The 17,600-nt window shown below is 41.3% G+C and overlaps 2 protein-coding genes across 4 annotated transcripts; both read left to right on the top strand.

Annotated features, from left to right (window-relative positions):
- Positions 1–38: 38 nt before the first annotated feature.
- Positions 39–14,162, top strand: LOC311255144 (ras association domain-containing protein 1-like). Of its 2 annotated transcripts, XM_084349367.1 has the most exons (7): positions 39–326; positions 2,136–2,491; positions 3,339–3,463; positions 11,272–11,376; positions 11,459–11,744; positions 11,854–11,969; positions 12,561–14,162. In XM_084349367.1, the coding sequence occupies exons 2-7, from the start codon at positions 2,170–2,172 to the stop codon at positions 12,705–12,707; spliced, it is 1,101 nt and encodes a 366-aa protein (XP_084205493.1). In that variant the 5' UTR covers positions 39–326; positions 2,136–2,169; the 3' UTR covers positions 12,708–14,162. The 2 variants fall into 2 exon arrangements, with proteins under 2 accessions (XP_084205493.1, XP_084205494.1); XM_084349368.1 differs by lacking the exons at positions 39–326; positions 2,136–2,491; positions 3,339–3,463 and adding an exon at positions 8,631–9,083.
- A 199-nt stretch (positions 14,163–14,361) lies between these two features.
- Positions 14,362–16,607, top strand: tusc2a (tumor suppressor 2, mitochondrial calcium regulator a). Of its 2 annotated transcripts, none has more exons than XM_084349369.1 (4): positions 14,362–14,486; positions 15,155–15,392; positions 15,695–15,815; positions 15,903–16,607. In XM_084349369.1, the coding sequence occupies exons 2-4, from the start codon at positions 15,244–15,246 to the stop codon at positions 15,966–15,968; spliced, it is 336 nt and encodes a 111-aa protein (XP_084205495.1). In that variant the 5' UTR covers positions 14,362–14,486; positions 15,155–15,243; the 3' UTR covers positions 15,969–16,607. The 2 variants fall into 2 exon arrangements, with proteins under 2 accessions (XP_084205495.1, XP_084205496.1); XM_084349370.1 differs by lacking the exon at positions 14,362–14,486 and adding an exon at positions 14,586–14,654.
- The last annotated feature ends 993 nt before the right edge of the window (positions 16,608–17,600 follow it).

The following is a 17,600-nucleotide window of genomic DNA, read 5'->3' on the forward strand; positions in this document are numbered from 1 at the left end:
GGTACAGCTCAGTCTCATCTCACTCTCTCCTTTTCATGATCTGCTGCTTCCTCCTACAACAGTCTGAAAAAAAAACATCTAAAGATGGTTATTGTCTGGAGGAGCGCTCACACGCGGCTGATGTTACCGTAAAGAAGAAGCAGGGCCTCCGCGTGTGGATGTAATTAACCGGTGATGAGAGGTTATTTCCAGAGATGAAGCCGAGGCTGCTCACCTCCGTTACTTGGAAACAGTCTGACAAAGTTTCTGCGGAAAGTTTTTCTCCTCGGATGGAAGAAGTTTTGAGACAAAGCGGCTGCCACGGGGCTGTTTTCTCCCCTGTTTTGGTAAGTTGGACAAAAGATCTTATTGTACTTTTGTAGTTTCACAAGTGATTGATTTACCAAGCGTGTCGTTTTATGACTTAACATGTGAGTGTTCATCCTCCGAGGCATCGTGAATGCATCTTTAATTGTTGTATTTACAGGAGAAGAGCGGCTGCTGTCATGTTCTGTAAAGCTTACATCACTTTGTATACATTAATATGTCAAAGTGATGTTTTACATGCTGTTGTAGCTACTTTCTTACTCTGCTTTACTTGTGCTGGGTTTGCAGAATGTCCAATATTACATAATGACCTACAGAGGATGTGATGTATGACCAACCAGAAAACATGTTTTGTACCGTATGTATAAAAGTCATTTATATGTAAATAGGAAACACACACTTAACAATATATAGTATATAATCACTGCAAACCATTTACTGGAGTATTTAGTGGTATTTACCACCACATTTCAGGGTGAAATATGGCACTTTTCACTCCTTTTTAATGAACAGCTCTCTACTCTTCAGAACAAGATTCTCAACACATGATCAGTTTATAAAATATGATGTATTGTACCAAAATCAGGGGTGGAAATGACTAATTACAGCTCTCAAATGACTGTAATTAAGTCTTTATTCGGTACCTGTACTTTATTATTCAAGTCTATAATTTTACTCATACTCAGTATGCATTAGACCATGTAATCTACTGTCACTTTTAAAATCATGTTTGAGTAGAGTTCAGTTGTCTTCACATTTATACAATTATATTTGTGTCTCATGTACATACACATGTATAGACAGTATATACACATGCACCTTATCCCTGCTGTCCTATATTTTTATTCTGTATGCTCTCTTTTTGTTTTTCTTTATTCATTATTGTGTTATTATTGTTATTATTATATACATTTTATCAATTGCATTTACTCTTTACCATTTTTGTAGTTGAGTCTCCAAGCACAATATTTTCACATGAGTGTACTTGTACAACCGGAGTGACAATAAACATCTTGAATCTACATTTTTCACTATCATTTACATTTTTGTGGCCAATAAGGCTATCTGATCACAAACAGGGAGTAATTTAGACTGAAGATTTGGAGAACCTTGATTGAATGGCTGCTATTTATATCGTTTAGTTTAGTGAAGTGAAAATGTTCTTTAAATAAGTATAATCTCTAATTATTAATTATTTTATTTATAACCTGAGCACGGTGGCAGAGTGACAGTTTGCGCAGGAAGTCAGTCAGTTAAGGGAACTTCAGATCCTAAAACCATTTTGCATCGTAACAATACAATGCAGTAGCAGCAACAATACAACGTTTGCTTTGGCATGTGGCCTGCCATTAAGTTTCAGTTTTGGTCCTCTGAGGGAAAAAGTTTGGCCTCCCCTGCATCACAGTAATGATGATTCATTAATATAAAAAGGGGCCATTCTGCTGCATAATGAGTAGTTTTGATGATTTAAGTATATTTAGCTGATAATATTTCACTTTTGAATGAATGCAGGAAGTGTTTTTGAAACTGTAGTATTGCAGGATCTAAATACTCCACCACTGGTTGTAGTTCATGTTGTTCTTTATGTTTTTGAATGACAAAGCAGTCTAAAATTTAACAGCCCATTTGATTTTTGTTCTCTTACAGAGCAGGCATTCAGACTCTACTAGCATGAAGTATAACGTTTACGTTTTTAATGTAAAATGCCAGTTTAGTGGCCATTGCACGATTAAGCTGCAAATATATCAACATACATTTGAACAACTGCATCAAATGAACTTTACAATATCAAGATCACATTTTTAACAATGTTATTGTATGTATTTCAGTGATAATGGAGGAAGCCAGGCTCTGAGTGACATCATGTCTTCCTGGGGCGAGTTCATCGAGCTCCGTGACCTGAGGACAGACGGAGAGCAGATAGAGCTGACCGGCTCACGTTCGCCCTGCTCGCCTCCACGCCTCGAGAGAACCAACGCCCTGAGGATCAGCCCGGGGAAGGTCCCAGACCTGCTGAGCAGGGTGGGCATCATCAGAGTCCTGAGCAGCACCCAGGACCCCCAGATGACTGAGGAGAGGGGAGAGGGCCACAACTTCCAGCCCTGCAGCCACGCTCAGCCCACGTGGTGTGACCTGTGTGGAGACTTCATCTGGGGCCTTTACAAGCAGAGCCTGCGGTGTGTCAGTGAGTCAGCTTACGTAGGCTGTTTGCACCCTTGGGTGTGTGCATGTGTGACTGCCTCTGTGCATATGAGAGGAAGGCTGAGAAAAAGGAAATTTGGTTAAAGAGCAAAATGATGTAGGTGCACGCCTGTTTAACTCTGCACTCTAGCTATTATTTTGCAGAAATCATAGCTTTTACTCCTTGTTTGGCAGTGCTATATATCTTCTCCATTTTGTCTTCCAGCACAATGTTTATAAAGAAACATTGTCGAACATGCACGCAGTAGTTTAAGTGTTTTTTGTGGCTTGGTTATCATCTCAGCTCAGGGTGGGACACAGACCTGTATGATCTACTCGCTCAGGATTTCTCTTAGTGTTGCAACATTCTTGAACTTCCTTTTCATCAACTGAAACCCACTAAAATGTTGCTGTGGTTTGTATGAAGTATTAAGTGTGCAGAAAGCAATGCATGTCAAAAATAACCTGGCCATGAAACACAAAAACAGACCAAAACACTGATAATAATTGTAAAAACTGTGATTGAGGAAAAAAATCATTGACAAATAAATGCAAATTGAGATCTACATTCATGATACACACAATATGTAGTGTCTTACTGTTATATTTCGCAGCTGTACTCAACAGGTAAAGGTATTTATTTACCATTTTATTAATGCAACACAACACAGAAAGGGTTATAATGAGGGAGAAAGCTGAGTTAAAGTAACTGCAGTGACCAGTAACGGCCATAGGAGGACATCACCTGTTTAGAACTGCACTCTACGCATGCATGTTAACGCATATGAGTTTGTCATATGTGTTAGTGTTTGCCGGCGTCTGTCTAAACTCAGTGACTTCCTCTTTTACAGATTGCAGATTCACATGTCACTACCGCTGTCGAGCCCTGATCCGCCTGGACTGCAGCTGGGACCGAGGCTCTGTAGCTGACCACACGTGCATCGTGGAGCAAACCATAGAGACAGACACAAATGTGGTAAGGAGCTTTTGTATTTGGCAGTATGATATGACTGGTTTAGTTCTCTTTATCTGCACACAGTCAGAAGTGGTGGTAGTCACTGTTTACTTGCTTCTTCAACATCGAGGAACTGTGACATGGTTACCATTAACCTTCTGAACGCCAACAACACGCTGGCAGGGTGGAAGGTACGTTTTTCTGGCAAAATCACCGAAATTGCACAATTTATCATTGCAAAAAACAGCAGAGATAGAAACAATTGTATTATTTTCTCATATCCGACGGCCCCTTGCACTAATCATGTGTGACGAACGCTTTTGTAAGGAAAAGTAACCAAATCTAAAATAAAATAAAATAAAATACTGATACTTAATCAAAATCACTTTATTCTGCACATCTCATATAAAACCTCGCCAAAAATAAACCGTTTGCACCAACCAAATTTAGACAGTTTTTGCTATATTGGTAACACTTGTAGGCACTTGTATTGGTAACACTTGTAGGCAACACTTGTTGATGACTTGAAAAATGTTTATTTATGGCATTATAACAGTGCAGTGTGTATAACAGTTGTAGCACACAAAATACATTTTTGATTTACTGTTCTGTGCAGGACGGATATTTCATGACAGAAGAAAAAAAAACAAACTGCTTAAGCTGCGGGTTTAAAATAAGACCATGAATGAGGAAACTGGCGGCTCATTTAGGCCTCTGTACTTTGCATGTGACACTGTGCTGCCTGGTTTGATTGCATGGTGATTCTGTTTGACTGTTTTACAGAACAAATCAATTACTTTATGGACAAAAAACAGGAACCATTTCATCCGGCAATAAACACACACCCCTCCCCCAGTTCCACTAACTGCACAGGATCATTATTAAAGGTGACCTGACCCTGTCACAGTTGACTTTATATTTGCTGTAAACAATCTTGCACCAGATAGGGGGCAGCTAGCAACATCAAATGTATAAAGGGAAGTAAAGAGATTTGAAGGGGAAGTATGGAGAAACACACAGCATTACAAAAAATGCCTTTTGAAAGATCCTGTTCGGTTTATTTGACAACTACAGCCACAAATATATACATTTAGTTATACATAGCACACTCAACAACAATCATAAAAACCATGTGACATTTTTTAATGTGATAAAATAAGTTTATTTGAGGTGGTTAAAGAGTAATGAACTATTAACAATACAAAACAAGACATGTACCATCCCTGTAGTCTATAGCAAGGAAAAGGAGGGACAAAAAACATTTTAATAGTAGTGACTAGGGTCAGAAAGAATCTTGTATCCTTTACTTAATCTGTTTACAGCATTAATTAAATAGATAAAGTTGAGGCCTGGCTGCTGTACATCTAAAAGTTTCATTAGAAGAAGACTCTGCGCCACATACTGTTATTTATAAAGAGGGGAGTCAAGGATACGGGCCGGTGGTGGTTCAAGGCTGCAGTGTTTGTTCTCTTGGTAACGGGCTTCACTCCCTCACTATCGAGCACTTGTTTCTTATCAAGGAATGTAAAAACTTCAGCAGAGCATGGACAGTGTGAAGACATGGCTGAGTATTTTGTTGGTGCTGGAGCTCTGGTGTAAATAGGCCTTTCACACAACACTGAACAGACAAAGTACCACGTCTGTCTCAGCTGAGAAAAATGCAGCCATAATAAATTTTATTGATAACATGTGTTTCTCCTGCTGTGACATGTTAAAATATCTGCAATAGGCATAACCTGTTACAAAAAAGGCACAAACAATACAAAACATGCGAGACAAGATCGTCATGCTCTGTATCAACAAGCAGAATCTTGTCATTTTCACTTTTGTAATGTTTGTACCACTTAATTTTCCTTTCTCTTTTTTTTTTTTACCTTTGTTGCAATCCAGCTCAATTTAAAACAGCTGGAGGGCTTCTGGCTGTAGCAGCACACATTTGTGAACTCCTCAGTTCACAGCAGGAGGCTCCAAAGTATTTTCTGCCAAAACATATCAGTAAATACTTGTGCTTATAGCCAATACGGTAATAAAATATATTGCCAACTCCTCTGCATGTAAGACAAACATGGAGGATATGTCTTCAGCAGGTGGACACGTGTCCTCGTTTATTTTTTTGTTTGCATTCCTCTGTGTTATTACTTGAACCAATTAAATGGTTAAGATCTGGGCGGGATGTCCCAGATGAACACAGGAAAAAAGAGGATTGTTTATTTGTCTCAAAATCTTTCATCACAGCTTTAAATGCTGTTCATTCTCAAGCATTTTTATCAACACGATTATAGTTTCCAGACGCGAGATTCACATTACAAAAACTATAAACCTGGAATCACCTTTAGTCACATTTGATGGATTTAAAAGTGTTTAAACTGCAGCAGATGCATAGTGAAAATTAGGTATGCAGCTATTATTTTCTACTGAGTAGCAATTTAACATTTGACATTTTTATTCAACGTGAGGACAAAGATTGCTACGACACAAAGAACTTATTTTTGCGGGACAGATTACAATGTTAACGACTTGTGAGTGAGTTCACATCATCAAGACAGTAGATTGATTACAGAGTTGGTCATGTGAGGGTTCAAATACTTTGCACTGACAACGTGACACCATATCCATTCAAGAGGGTTTCATTATATTAAACAACGGTCAGAAGTCAGAGAAACTCAGTGTCCTAGTTGTGATTACTACTTGGAAGTTGACGTGAACTTCCTAGAACTAACTTACAATATGGAAGCTCGTTTGATGACATAATAGAAGACCCAAATGAGTTGCATTATGGGAATTGTAGTAATTGAAGTGCTAAGCACAAAAAAATAGGGAATTTCTGCCTCTGCTACTTTGATTTTTCCTTTTTGTTTGGTTTTGTCCCTTCCCCTATTGAATCACCAACTAAATGTTTTAGTGATTCTGATAGTACCACACTCATATCAATCTGCATATCATCAGTATTATCTACATGCTAAGTGTTGACATTTAGGGAGCCCTGGTGTGTCTCCGCCTCACTGGCAGCCTCAGAGAGCCTGAATACCACTGCCCACTGAGGGGCAGGGGCTAAAAAATAAAAAGGCCACTTAAGCTTAGTTCACACTTCAGGATTTTAGCCCTGATCTTCCACTCGTCAAAGCTTTTTGGAGATCACTGACACAGAGATCAGAGGCAAATGAGTTCACGCTCCCCCGAATGCCATTTGTGAATTGTTTCTTCCTTGTTTTGTCGCTGCAAATCATGCAAATTAAACCTGGACTGCTTGGATCACATCCTGCCCGTGTCACGTCGCGTATGTGTGATCTGGTAATGCATGACCCCCTGCCACAGAGCAGTCATGTAGTGTGAAAACCACAACGACTTCAAGACTCCTGATCACAAGACAGAAACAGGATAATTGTGTAAACAGACGGCTACATCTATCTGATGACTTCAAATGTCGTGTAGTGATCCCAAGGCATTAGCGTGCACTTTATCATGTTTTGAAATGCACTCTAGAGCAGTGGCTCTCAATCTATTCTCGTAAAGGTCCCCTCAACTGACACAAAAAAGACCCCTTATTACAGAAAATATATGAAACCCATGAGCAAATTCTGGATTTAATTATAGTGAAAATAAATTATTCCCCTTTGGCACCTCTTGGAAAGCACCCATGGACTCACTTTAAGAACCGCTGCTCCAGAGAGCATTGTATCATGTTTTATCTACCACAGGGACGTCCAAGAGGCCACTCTTGGTTCTCTTTTTGTTGTTCTTACATCGGCCTCATGGGAACATGTTGGGGGGGGGGGGTGTAGAGGCATGGTTTATACTAGCTACTAGCTTTTTTTGATGCCTAAACAAACTAAATAAAGTGTCTTGACTTAATAAACTGAATAAACATACTGACCTTAAAGGACAACACATTAGAGTGGTATAGTAATGAGTCTTAAAACCCAGAAATCAGTTAGCATTTTTGTACTTTTAGTTCCCTCATCTCAAAGTCAATGAGTTTATTCAATTGACATTGTTTTAGACATTGTCACTTATGTTGTCTCATTTAGCCACTTGTTAGGAACCGCCGTTTTTACAAACACATAAGCTCTTCATAATCAAATTGTGGGACTTTAAATGATGCATTTTTTGTTGCAGAGCCTGTAACCATAGATCTTCTTTCAGGTATTTAACCGGAAACCAATTTAAAATTAAAACTGCGAGCAGTGATGAACAGGCCCGCTCACCCAGCCCGATTATTGTGTACGAATGTCTCTTAACTGTCCGTGTTTCGGACAGTGCAGGGAGGGGTTAAATGTCATTTCCTGTGTCCAACATGTGGCGCGTCGACTATGACTGTATACTTGCCTATGTGTTCAGGGCTGGACTCTTATCAAACATGTGAAGTTTGGTCCAGACGGGAATCTGGACTATTGAGATGCGCACTGCGTTTCATGCGTATTGGGGCTTGTTCTCAAAAGTGAGTCAGTCAAGCTGCTCTTTGGTCATTTAGCAATAAAAGCGCCGCCTATTAATGATGTATGTTTTGCTGTAGAACAAAACGTTGAATACCTTCAGCCTGTGGTAACCATACATCTTCTTTCAGGTATTTAACCGGAAACCAATTTTAAAAAACTCATGAACTTTGAGATGAGGTAACCGGAAATGCCATAATGCAAACTGAAACTCTATTTCACACTGTTGTACTTTGTTTATATGTGGCGGACCCTGCCACCTTTCTAGCTTCACCCAGTGTTCTGGCACCTTATTTCCCCCTGAGAACAGCTTGTTTATTCAATATATTCTGATTTTGTATTCTTACTTCACTAATATTAAAATTCTGAGCTTGAATTTCGACTCCAAACCTACACAGTGCCCCTTTAAACGTCTAGTTTCTGTCTCAACTGTTGAGGAATAATGAAACTCACATGAGGTCTATGGCGGCGGGGGGTGGTGGTGTGACCGCTGCCCCCATCATCACATGACTCGGTCGGTACAGCGTGGAAGCAGCCAGCATCATCCATGGGAGCCGGGGCGGCAGAGAGGAGAGAGGAGGAGGAGGAGAAGTGTCTGGTATTTCCCCCCCGGTCGTCCAATCGCGACCAGCCGCGGTGGTTTTGTGTATTTTCCAAACTCATCTCAACGGACCGGGGTGGGGCGTCGGCCGGCCGGCGGGGGGAAGGAAGCGAAGCAGCAAGGGCGGGGGCCGTAACACATACATCCTGTTTCTCACAGACTCGGTTTACACAGTGGAAACGTGGCCGCTAGAGTAAGATAGAGGAAGAGACTGTTTGATTTTGTCGAGTTAGACTTGTGTTATCGAGAAGTTTACAGAGATATTTCGTCGTCTGTTTGCTAACTGACGTTACCGTTGTAGAACGTTCCAACCCGGCTTCCGTAAAGTTTAAGAGCGGTTTGTTTTAACACTTTTAAGTCGTCGCACTTTTAAGTTCCGATATTTGTCTCTCGTGTTAAAAGGTTTTATTAACCGATAGTCAGCATGACAAACGAGGCTAGCAGCTCGGACAAAAGTCCCTCCTTCGAGATGACCTGGGGCAGCTCCACCAGCAGCGGCTACTGCAGCGAGGAGGACTCGGACTCCGAGTTCGAGCAGTACTTCACGGCGCGGACATCTTTCTTCCCCAAAGCCCGGAAAGCTAACGTTAATGCTAACGTGAAGAAGGTGAGAATAAACTTAAAACAAGACAAAGAAACTAAGTAAATACAAAGTTGGGCTTTAATAAAAGTTAGTTCCTCAATTTAAAAGTGGGAAGTTGGAGCAGAGGGTGGGTGATGGGTGATACAGAACCGCTGCTCTCGCGTTGTTTGGTATTTCTGCTCTCCTATCTGACATTTTGTTTTAAATTAAGCACTTTATCCGTATTATTAGATGTCACACATCCCAGGGTTAGTTTCTGTAGTTTGTGTTTTGCTCAAGGGCATCCCAGCAAACAAGGTGTCAGCCAAGATGAACATGCAGGGTGGACTTCTGGTTCCTCCTGTTTTCATTAAACAGTCATGAATCATGAGAAGATATCTATAAAGTGCAATCAGCCCGAAGGAACAAGCAAATACAGGTTTTGTCTGATAGACACACCTCACCGCATGTTGCTATTGTGACAAACACAGACCCACAGCTGAACTCTGCTGAGAACAACCCAAATGTCACGTCTGGTGACGCAGACCGGCTTCTCAAGTTTCCAGCCCGACACCCACTATTCATTGACTGTTCCTCCAGGTTTCGCACACCAATTTCTCAATCACAGTTGAGTCATATGTTGTTTTTTGGGTTTGTTCCTTTTTGTCCCGCACACCCACTCACATATCAGATTTCTTCATTGAGGAACAGACGCAGTTTACTGTAAAAGTCACCATTTTCTGTCCCTGCACAGAAGCCACTTCTGTTTGATGCTGTCGGCACTTAACAACACTGGTTTTGATGTGACACTCCTTTCATGGACATGTAGAGACACAGTTGTTGCATAGTTTATCCTCCTACTGTTGCCATATTGGAAAGACACACTTGGCTCCACATATTGATTTATTGACTTGTTAACAGCAGCACATCAACTCGACAGTCTTTCAATCTGCCTCCAGATTGCCACTATTGATCTGCTTGACGAAGATTTAAAAGCTACAGAGCCGTTTTAATGCTTACATCGTAATTGCCAGGTTTGTTGGGTGTGGAAGCAGGACAAAAATAGATCAATTTTGTACATGTATGCAGAGAAAATCTGGAGAAATCTGCTCAAATATCAATGCAGATGTTAGCGGCATCCATAGCACTGTACAGATAGTGACATTTGGACTGTAGTTCTCAGGAAACCCCCTGCTCCTGCCTCAAGGGAGTAGGCTGGAGTATAGCGTGGAAAATAAATTTTGCCGCCTCAGAGTTCTGTTGAATTTTCTTTCCACACAGGAAGTTGAGCTCATTAGTAGACACAGGAAAAGCCCTAATTGAGCCAACGGCTGGACAGATACTGGGGGCCAAATGTCCATGACTGAAACATGACTGGTGGTGTGCGGTTGATGAGGCAGCTGACTTCACAGGATGTGTCTGAAAAACAAGGGAGGGCATTGTCTTCTCCCACTTGTGAGAGCCAGAGAGGGCAGGCTATTTTTACGTGAATACCAAGTTGAGGAATGCGATGCAGAACCATTGCTCGCAGTCATTGCAAACAGCTGCACAGTTGCACATGCCCTCCCTCCCCTTCCTAATTTTGCCTCCTCCTTTCCTTTACCCCTCCCACACCGAGGGATCAGAGCAATCCAACAGGATTGGACAGAGCTGACATCATCGTTTTTGCTACGTTGTCAGGAAGTTGAGAGTCTGATGCAACCGGTGCTCACTGTTAGAACGGAACAGAAAGTTAATTAACAAAACCTTTACTGAAGCGTGAGTGTCTGTAATCCTCCTCTAAACAACATTAAGCAATGTTGTTGGAAGAGGAACCGTGTTTAAAGCAAATCTGGATCACGCCACTTCTGCTTTTCCATGATGGCTCCACAAGACTTCCAACTTAGTTTAAATATGTAGAAATGACACAAAAACACACATTCTCACTTCCTAAATAACACATTTGAGACATACAATGCTTTTACACAACAGCAGCATGTTGTAAAGATGCATTAAAGTCTTGGCCTTGAGAGCCGCACTCATCAATACCTCTGCCATGTCTTTTTTTGCTTGGTACAAAAAAATGAAAGCCATCTGTAACCTTCAGTTGTTACAGAACATGACATTTTTAATGTTACAACTCATCACTGTGTCCATTTTTGTGCTGGTGTGGCGCTCTGGTTCCTGTTGTGGTTTTGAGGTGAGCACTGACACCTGCTGGTTTAACACTGTTACTCCTCGCTGTCTCCTCCAGGATGAACAAATTGAATGGGGAAAGCAGGAGTTGACAACCCCAGATATTCAGCAGAAGGTGAAGGAATACAACGCTCAAATCAACAGCAATCTGTTCATGAACGTGGTAAGTAGTGATGATGCACAACATATCTGTGCATTTGAATGTTTTTCTTTTCTCGGTTTAACATTTTTATTTTCCTCCACAGAACAAGGATGGTTCCTACACGGGCTTCATTAAAGTGCAGTTCAAGTTGGCGAGACCCGTGTCCGTTCCATCTCCAAAGAAAGGAGGTCCCGACGATAGAGGGAGGAAGGCCAGTGGAGTGAAGCGTCGCACCTCTTTCTACTTGCCGAAGGACGCATCCAAGCACCTGCACATAAGCTCACGCACCTCTGCTCGTGAGGTCATCGAGGCTTTGCTGAAAAAGTTCACCGTGGTGGACAATCCTGGCAAGTTCGCTCTGTTTGAGCGCAGCGAGCGACATGAACAAGGTATTACTCCCTTTTTATTATGTTTACATGTTAAACTCAGTGTTCGTCACTCTGTTTTAATGTAGATTTGTATTCTGTACAATAACTTGAGTCTCTCTGCCTCTTTCAGTTTATATTCGCAAGCTGTCTGATGATGAGCGTCCTCTCCGTCTGCGTCTGTGTTCTGGACCCAATGAGAAAGTCCTCAGTTTTGTTCTGAAGGAGAATGAAACTGGAGAAGTCAATGTGAGTGCAACATGAACCTGAGAACAAGGGATCCAAACAGTAGACATGTGTCCATTAGCATATTCTGCTTTGCGCAGTATTGTATCATAAAAAGGTTGACGTTCCTCATCGGGGGATGGAAACGCATTATCCAGTTTCTGCCGTAGCGAACATTTAACTTGCATGAATGATCGGCTGTTCCCACTCCGAGAAAAGAAACTGTGTTCACTGTTGTGTCCTTCTGAATATGCACATAAGTTAATTCCCAGATTCCCTTGTTGATGGACAAGGCGCCTGGTTTTTCATCTTCTTCTTTGAGGTTTATTGGCAGTTGGCAAACAACTGGCCTTGTTTCTGGTTTATTACAGCCTTGCATAACGTAGCCTATGCCGCCATCTTCTAATGAAGCTACACTTTGTTTAGCCCAGTTTATTTGCTCCAAACCATTGATGTATATAAAGATAGACAATGAGACAAATCCTCAAGACTGACCAAAATGTCTTGATTGCCCCCTGGTGGCTGGCAGCAGTACAGGTCATAAATCCTGTCCCCTCCATGTTAGCAGATAGGACTTGTGATTTAATCACTAATGTGATTTTTCTCTCATTACAGTGGCATGCCTTCTCAATGCCTGAGCTGAAGAACTTCCTGCGCATCCTGCAGCGTGAAGAGGAGGAACACGTCAAGCAGATAGTGCAGCGGTACGCTCTGGCCCGCACTAGGATGCAGGAGACCCTGGCTGGCTCGACCCCCGGCTGACACGACTCTGCGCCGCGGGGTTAAACGTGCACCTCTTGGCTGGACAATCGCCTGACGACGACCAGTCATCGCTGCATCCAAAGATCCCAGAGAACATGACTCAAAAACGCCTCTTCGGTGAACGAGAGTGTGAGACAGGGCGCAAGACAATGAGCGAGCGTGAGAGAGAGCGCTAGCGCGAATGTGCGTGTGAAATGATGCGAGAGATGAAGTGCCTTACACCTGGAGAGTCTGATGTGCCTGAGAGAATGAGTTGAGAGAAGTGACGACTGGCAGATGAGACAGCGGTCGTATCCAGTAATGTCTTACGTTACTGGGTACTATCTGATTATCCTGTGTACCTCAGCTGTGTCACTTTAACTTTAAAGAGAGTGTCAGTGATGAATCTGACATTTTTAGGTATAAAGAAAATCCATGAGTAGATTATTTGTAGATGCTGAAGACGAGACATGTAATCACGTCTGTGGTTTAATTCCCTTTATTTTTTCAGAATAGAAAATGGTTCAGGGCTCCGGAGTAACTTTTTCATTTAGGTGCACTAGCACATAATTTAGGTGCACCCAATAATACATCTTAATTTAATCTTTAAGCACATTATGTAAATGATTGTCGACAGGAGTAAAGGTGCAGATGATGAATGTTTTCCTTCATTTAAATCACAGCACACACAACAACGGTTTGCAGCAATGTGGATCGTTTGAAAACTAGTTACCAAGTGCTTTTTTTAATATCGTTGGGACAGTAAAAAACATTAATTGATACAAAAGTTGCCCTTATTTTAAAAGATGGAAAATATGTTTATGGGCTAATATTTGTTAAAAGGCAACTGTCTACTTGCTCAGTAGGTATTTGTTTAAAAGATATTTTTAGTATGCTTAGTTGCACTGACAGATTTCTGGGTGCATGTCCCTGGATCCCTGGTGAATGTGTCTAATCATATTATTCCAAGTTTAGATAAACTCAATCTAGTCCTTGAAAAACCTATCATGAAAACCATACATCTTACCTCATATTGACATGTTTTCTTTCATCCCGTAAGAAGTTAAATACACATTTGTCGCTGAACGGTATTTGGATTTTCTTTGAACCCAGTCTCCAAAGGCTGCCACGTCCTCTCGACACCCCTGATGGGTGCAACTCGAGTTTTTTTTATTTTGTCACTTTGTGAGCTTGACTGATGTATGGACATTTGTATGCAATTATGAATGTCAGAGAGCAGTGTCTAAGTGTCACTCTGGTTGACTGAAATCCTGAATGAATATTGGTATACATGTGTTTCACTGGAAGCTGTTTGTCATTCCTCATATCTGTGTTTTATTCTGTCCTCTTAAAGAAAATATCTTCTGCTTCGGTTCATTGTATCCGTCTATGCACAAACTTATATGTTGTAGCAATCACCAAAATGTTGTGACAAATGTGCACTGCATTCAGTAAAGAATTTCCAAGTTCTGTCAAGTTTTTGTATTATTTCAGACAGAAGATGAATGAATGAATGAATGGTAAAATATTAATGTACGCTATTTAACATATGAATACCCACTCTAAAAAAACTCTAATTTTAGACCAGGAGTTATATGACATTTTATCTACACATCACTATCCCTGACAATGACGTCGAGTAATCGTACATCCAGTGTTTTGCTTTAACTGTGTCGGTGCCGCCTGTCTGTCAGATCAGCTGATCACCTTATCGCAAGGACCAAAACAGCTAACGCTAGCTTACCGTAGCTGGTAGTAAAAGTTATGACAGGACATGACCATTTAACCGGATTTAATAAGGTAGGATATTGACCAGAAGCACGTTTAAAATGAGCGTTTCGTGGCGGTGTTTGGCAAAGAGACTCCCGTGTTTGTTTCGTGTCTAGCTAGTTATTAGTTAACGCTAGCTATTGTAGCTAAGCTGCGTCAGTGGCACAAGCTAACAGGCTAACTCACCTCAAGATGCAGGTACCGTTAGCGAGTTAATACTGGCTACACCGACCGACTGTTAATAGTACTTTTACGAAACAAATCATGTGTAGTAGGTATAAAATGATGGTTGTTTTAATGAATCAATATAGCAATAAAACTAGCGTTATGAATCAGATTCATTCGTTTAGTGGTCGGTAATTGTACGGCCCGGCTGTTAGCTTCCCGTTAAGCTAACTTAGTATAACGTACCGTTACATTACAGGCTAACCTGACACTCCACAAATGTCAACCTCTGTGAGTTGATAATTTTAAAGCACTATCATATCAGTGTGATAACAGTTCCTGTGTTGGTGTCTGTGCCTCAGTGGCGTCTCTGAGTTGGACAAACAAAAAAAATGGCATTGACCACAATAACAATAGCGTTGATCCAACTAGTAAACAAGCAAACAAAGTGGTGCTTTAGAGTAAATAAGCAGTCACACAACAAGTCACTCGTCTGATCTGCTGAATCTGCTCTTTCTTTCTTTACTTTTCAGATCCTGGCTTTGGTAAGGAAGTGAGCGCATCTGACCACCAACCAAACTGAAAGCTTTATCTGGAGGATAACTATGCCTTATCTCTGAGGATGGGAGGAAGTGGATCCAAAGCCAAAGGTGTCTGGCCTTTCTCAGGCAGCGGAGCTGGAGGTGATTCATCCAGCGACGGGAACGAGCAGTCTGTGGCCCGGCTCAAAGGCTCCAGAAATGCAACACCGTTTGTTTTTACAAGGAGGAGGTAAATAATACATAAGTGTTTCACCAAAGTCAGAACTTATTGTCTTCCTGTTTTCCTTTTTGAAATGTAGAGATGACACAAACCAAGGGGAGAGCCACAAGCTTGATCTCTTTGCCCATTTCAAACAACTCATCTAACAAATGTTGGATACAATGGCAGAAAACAGCATGAGGGAAACAGGAAGACAGTAGAGCCTAGCCTATTTGCTGACATGGAGTTACAGAAAACATTTAAAGACATTTTTCTAGATGTCTTCCTCTCACATGCAGTTTAAGTCTGATGTTTGCTTGCTGTGTCGGCAGCTCTTTGTACTACGACGAGGATGGAGACCTCGCCCATGAGTTCTACGAGGAGACGGTGGTGACGAAAAATGGCAGAAAAAAGTCCAAGTTGAAGAGGATTCAGAAGAATCTGATTCCACAGGTGAGCTGGTTCCACATCTTGACGACGCTGATCTGTTTGAAGGATTTTTTTGAACGCTTCATCACTCTGAATGTTTTATTCTTTCAGGGAATTGTGAAGCTCGACCATCCCTGTATCCATGTAGATTTCCCCATCGTCCTCTGTGAGGTGTGAAAAGTTGCACATGCCTGGTGTACTGAGAAGTGCAGCAACAGGTTCTCGTCTCGGAGCAAAGTCTTGCTCCAGTCTCCAACGTTACGGTCAAGACTGGAACTGTGGAGAAAACTGTCCTCTTAAACTGATATATTGAATGAAATGTTATACATTTGAATTCAACTATAGTCAGTGGGTGCCCTGTTCACAAAAAATCCATATTTTGATATTCACATAAGTAGTGATGGTACAGGTTGTGTGTCCACTACCCAGCTGATATGTAAGCAGTCTTAGAGAATACATCCAATAAAGTTGTATTTCTCTCGTGAGTTTTTCTGCAGGGTAAAACATCGTTGATGTGAAAAGGCTTTAATGGTATACGCCTTCTGTGAGACGTAGAGTGAAGCTGTGTGTGTACGTGTGTGCACTTAGGTTTGTTCGAGTGAATGTGCGTGAGAGGGATCGAAGATGTAGTTGCGGGGTAGAGTAACGAAGGATTGTGAAGTTTATTGTACATATGGACGGTCATGTTCTGTGTTGTCACGTCTGAGTCTGTCTCAGTAACCGAAGCTCAGACCTGCACTAGTGAACATAATGTACTGTAAATAATTTCAGATTTCTTAGTTGGAAATACTTGAATAAATGGTTTACTGAGCTGAATATGTTGTGTCAAGATTTTTTTCTGATTTGTTGTTTATGGCCTCCTTTAAAGATTGAGGTACGTCCAAGCAGTGGCTGTGCTGCACTGATCCCTTACATGTTGCTTTGGTCACATTTAAAGTAATATTTTTAACATCATGGGAAATAAGTGTATATGCACAGTACAGTCTTTACTCTAAGCAGAGTTAAGCTGGCCTCTGCTTAAAGAGCAGGACTGAACCAGGGTTTCCCACCCCGTCTTAAACATCGAATTCTACGACATTTTCAAAGACTTTCCAGGCCAAATTTCCTTAAGTTCAAGGACCCAGCAGAGATGCATCAAGGTTAGTCAGAATTGGCAAACTGTGTGTACACATCCAAGGAATCTGAATCTTGTTTACATTGCTCTTAGTGAGCTAAACTGTTACAGACATACAGGTGGTACAACAAGAACTGAACAAATAAGGTAAAGACAGGTGAATGGTGCAGTGCAGTGCTGTACAGTGGTGTGTGCAAAATATATAGTATATTAAATACACTGAGCAGTCTTTATACAAGTGGACTGTTTTGTAGTGATGGCAGAAAACAGCATGAGAAACAGGAAGACAGTGACAGAGAGTGTAACCTAGTATTTGCTAAGTACTCCACAACCGTAAACTTGGTGGAGTTACCCTTTAAGTACCAGCTGTCAACTATCCAGAAGGAATTTCAGTTTGAGATGAAAACTCTGGTGCCATAATTTAGTTTTTACTAGACATGAACGGTCAAATTGAGATTGCCTGTAATCAAATCGTCGTTTTAAAAATGCGGTCAGGACCTCCGGTACCTCCACCACAGCTGTTACTGTACATTATTTTTAGCTTTTCCTTGATGCCTTCTTAAATGTCCGTCCACATTTATGAACTGTACAGCTGCTGTCTGCAACTAAAGCCAGATTTTTACTTCCTGTTCATGCAAAGATGGAGATGATCTGCTGCCATTATTTTCAAATCCAACTAACTTACACATCCATAA

Source organism: Pagrus pagrus (genome assembly GCF_965226575.1).
Source record: "Pagrus pagrus genome assembly, chromosome: 3".
In the NCBI taxonomy this organism is placed as follows: domain Eukaryota; kingdom Metazoa; phylum Chordata; class Actinopteri; order Spariformes; family Sparidae; genus Pagrus; species Pagrus pagrus.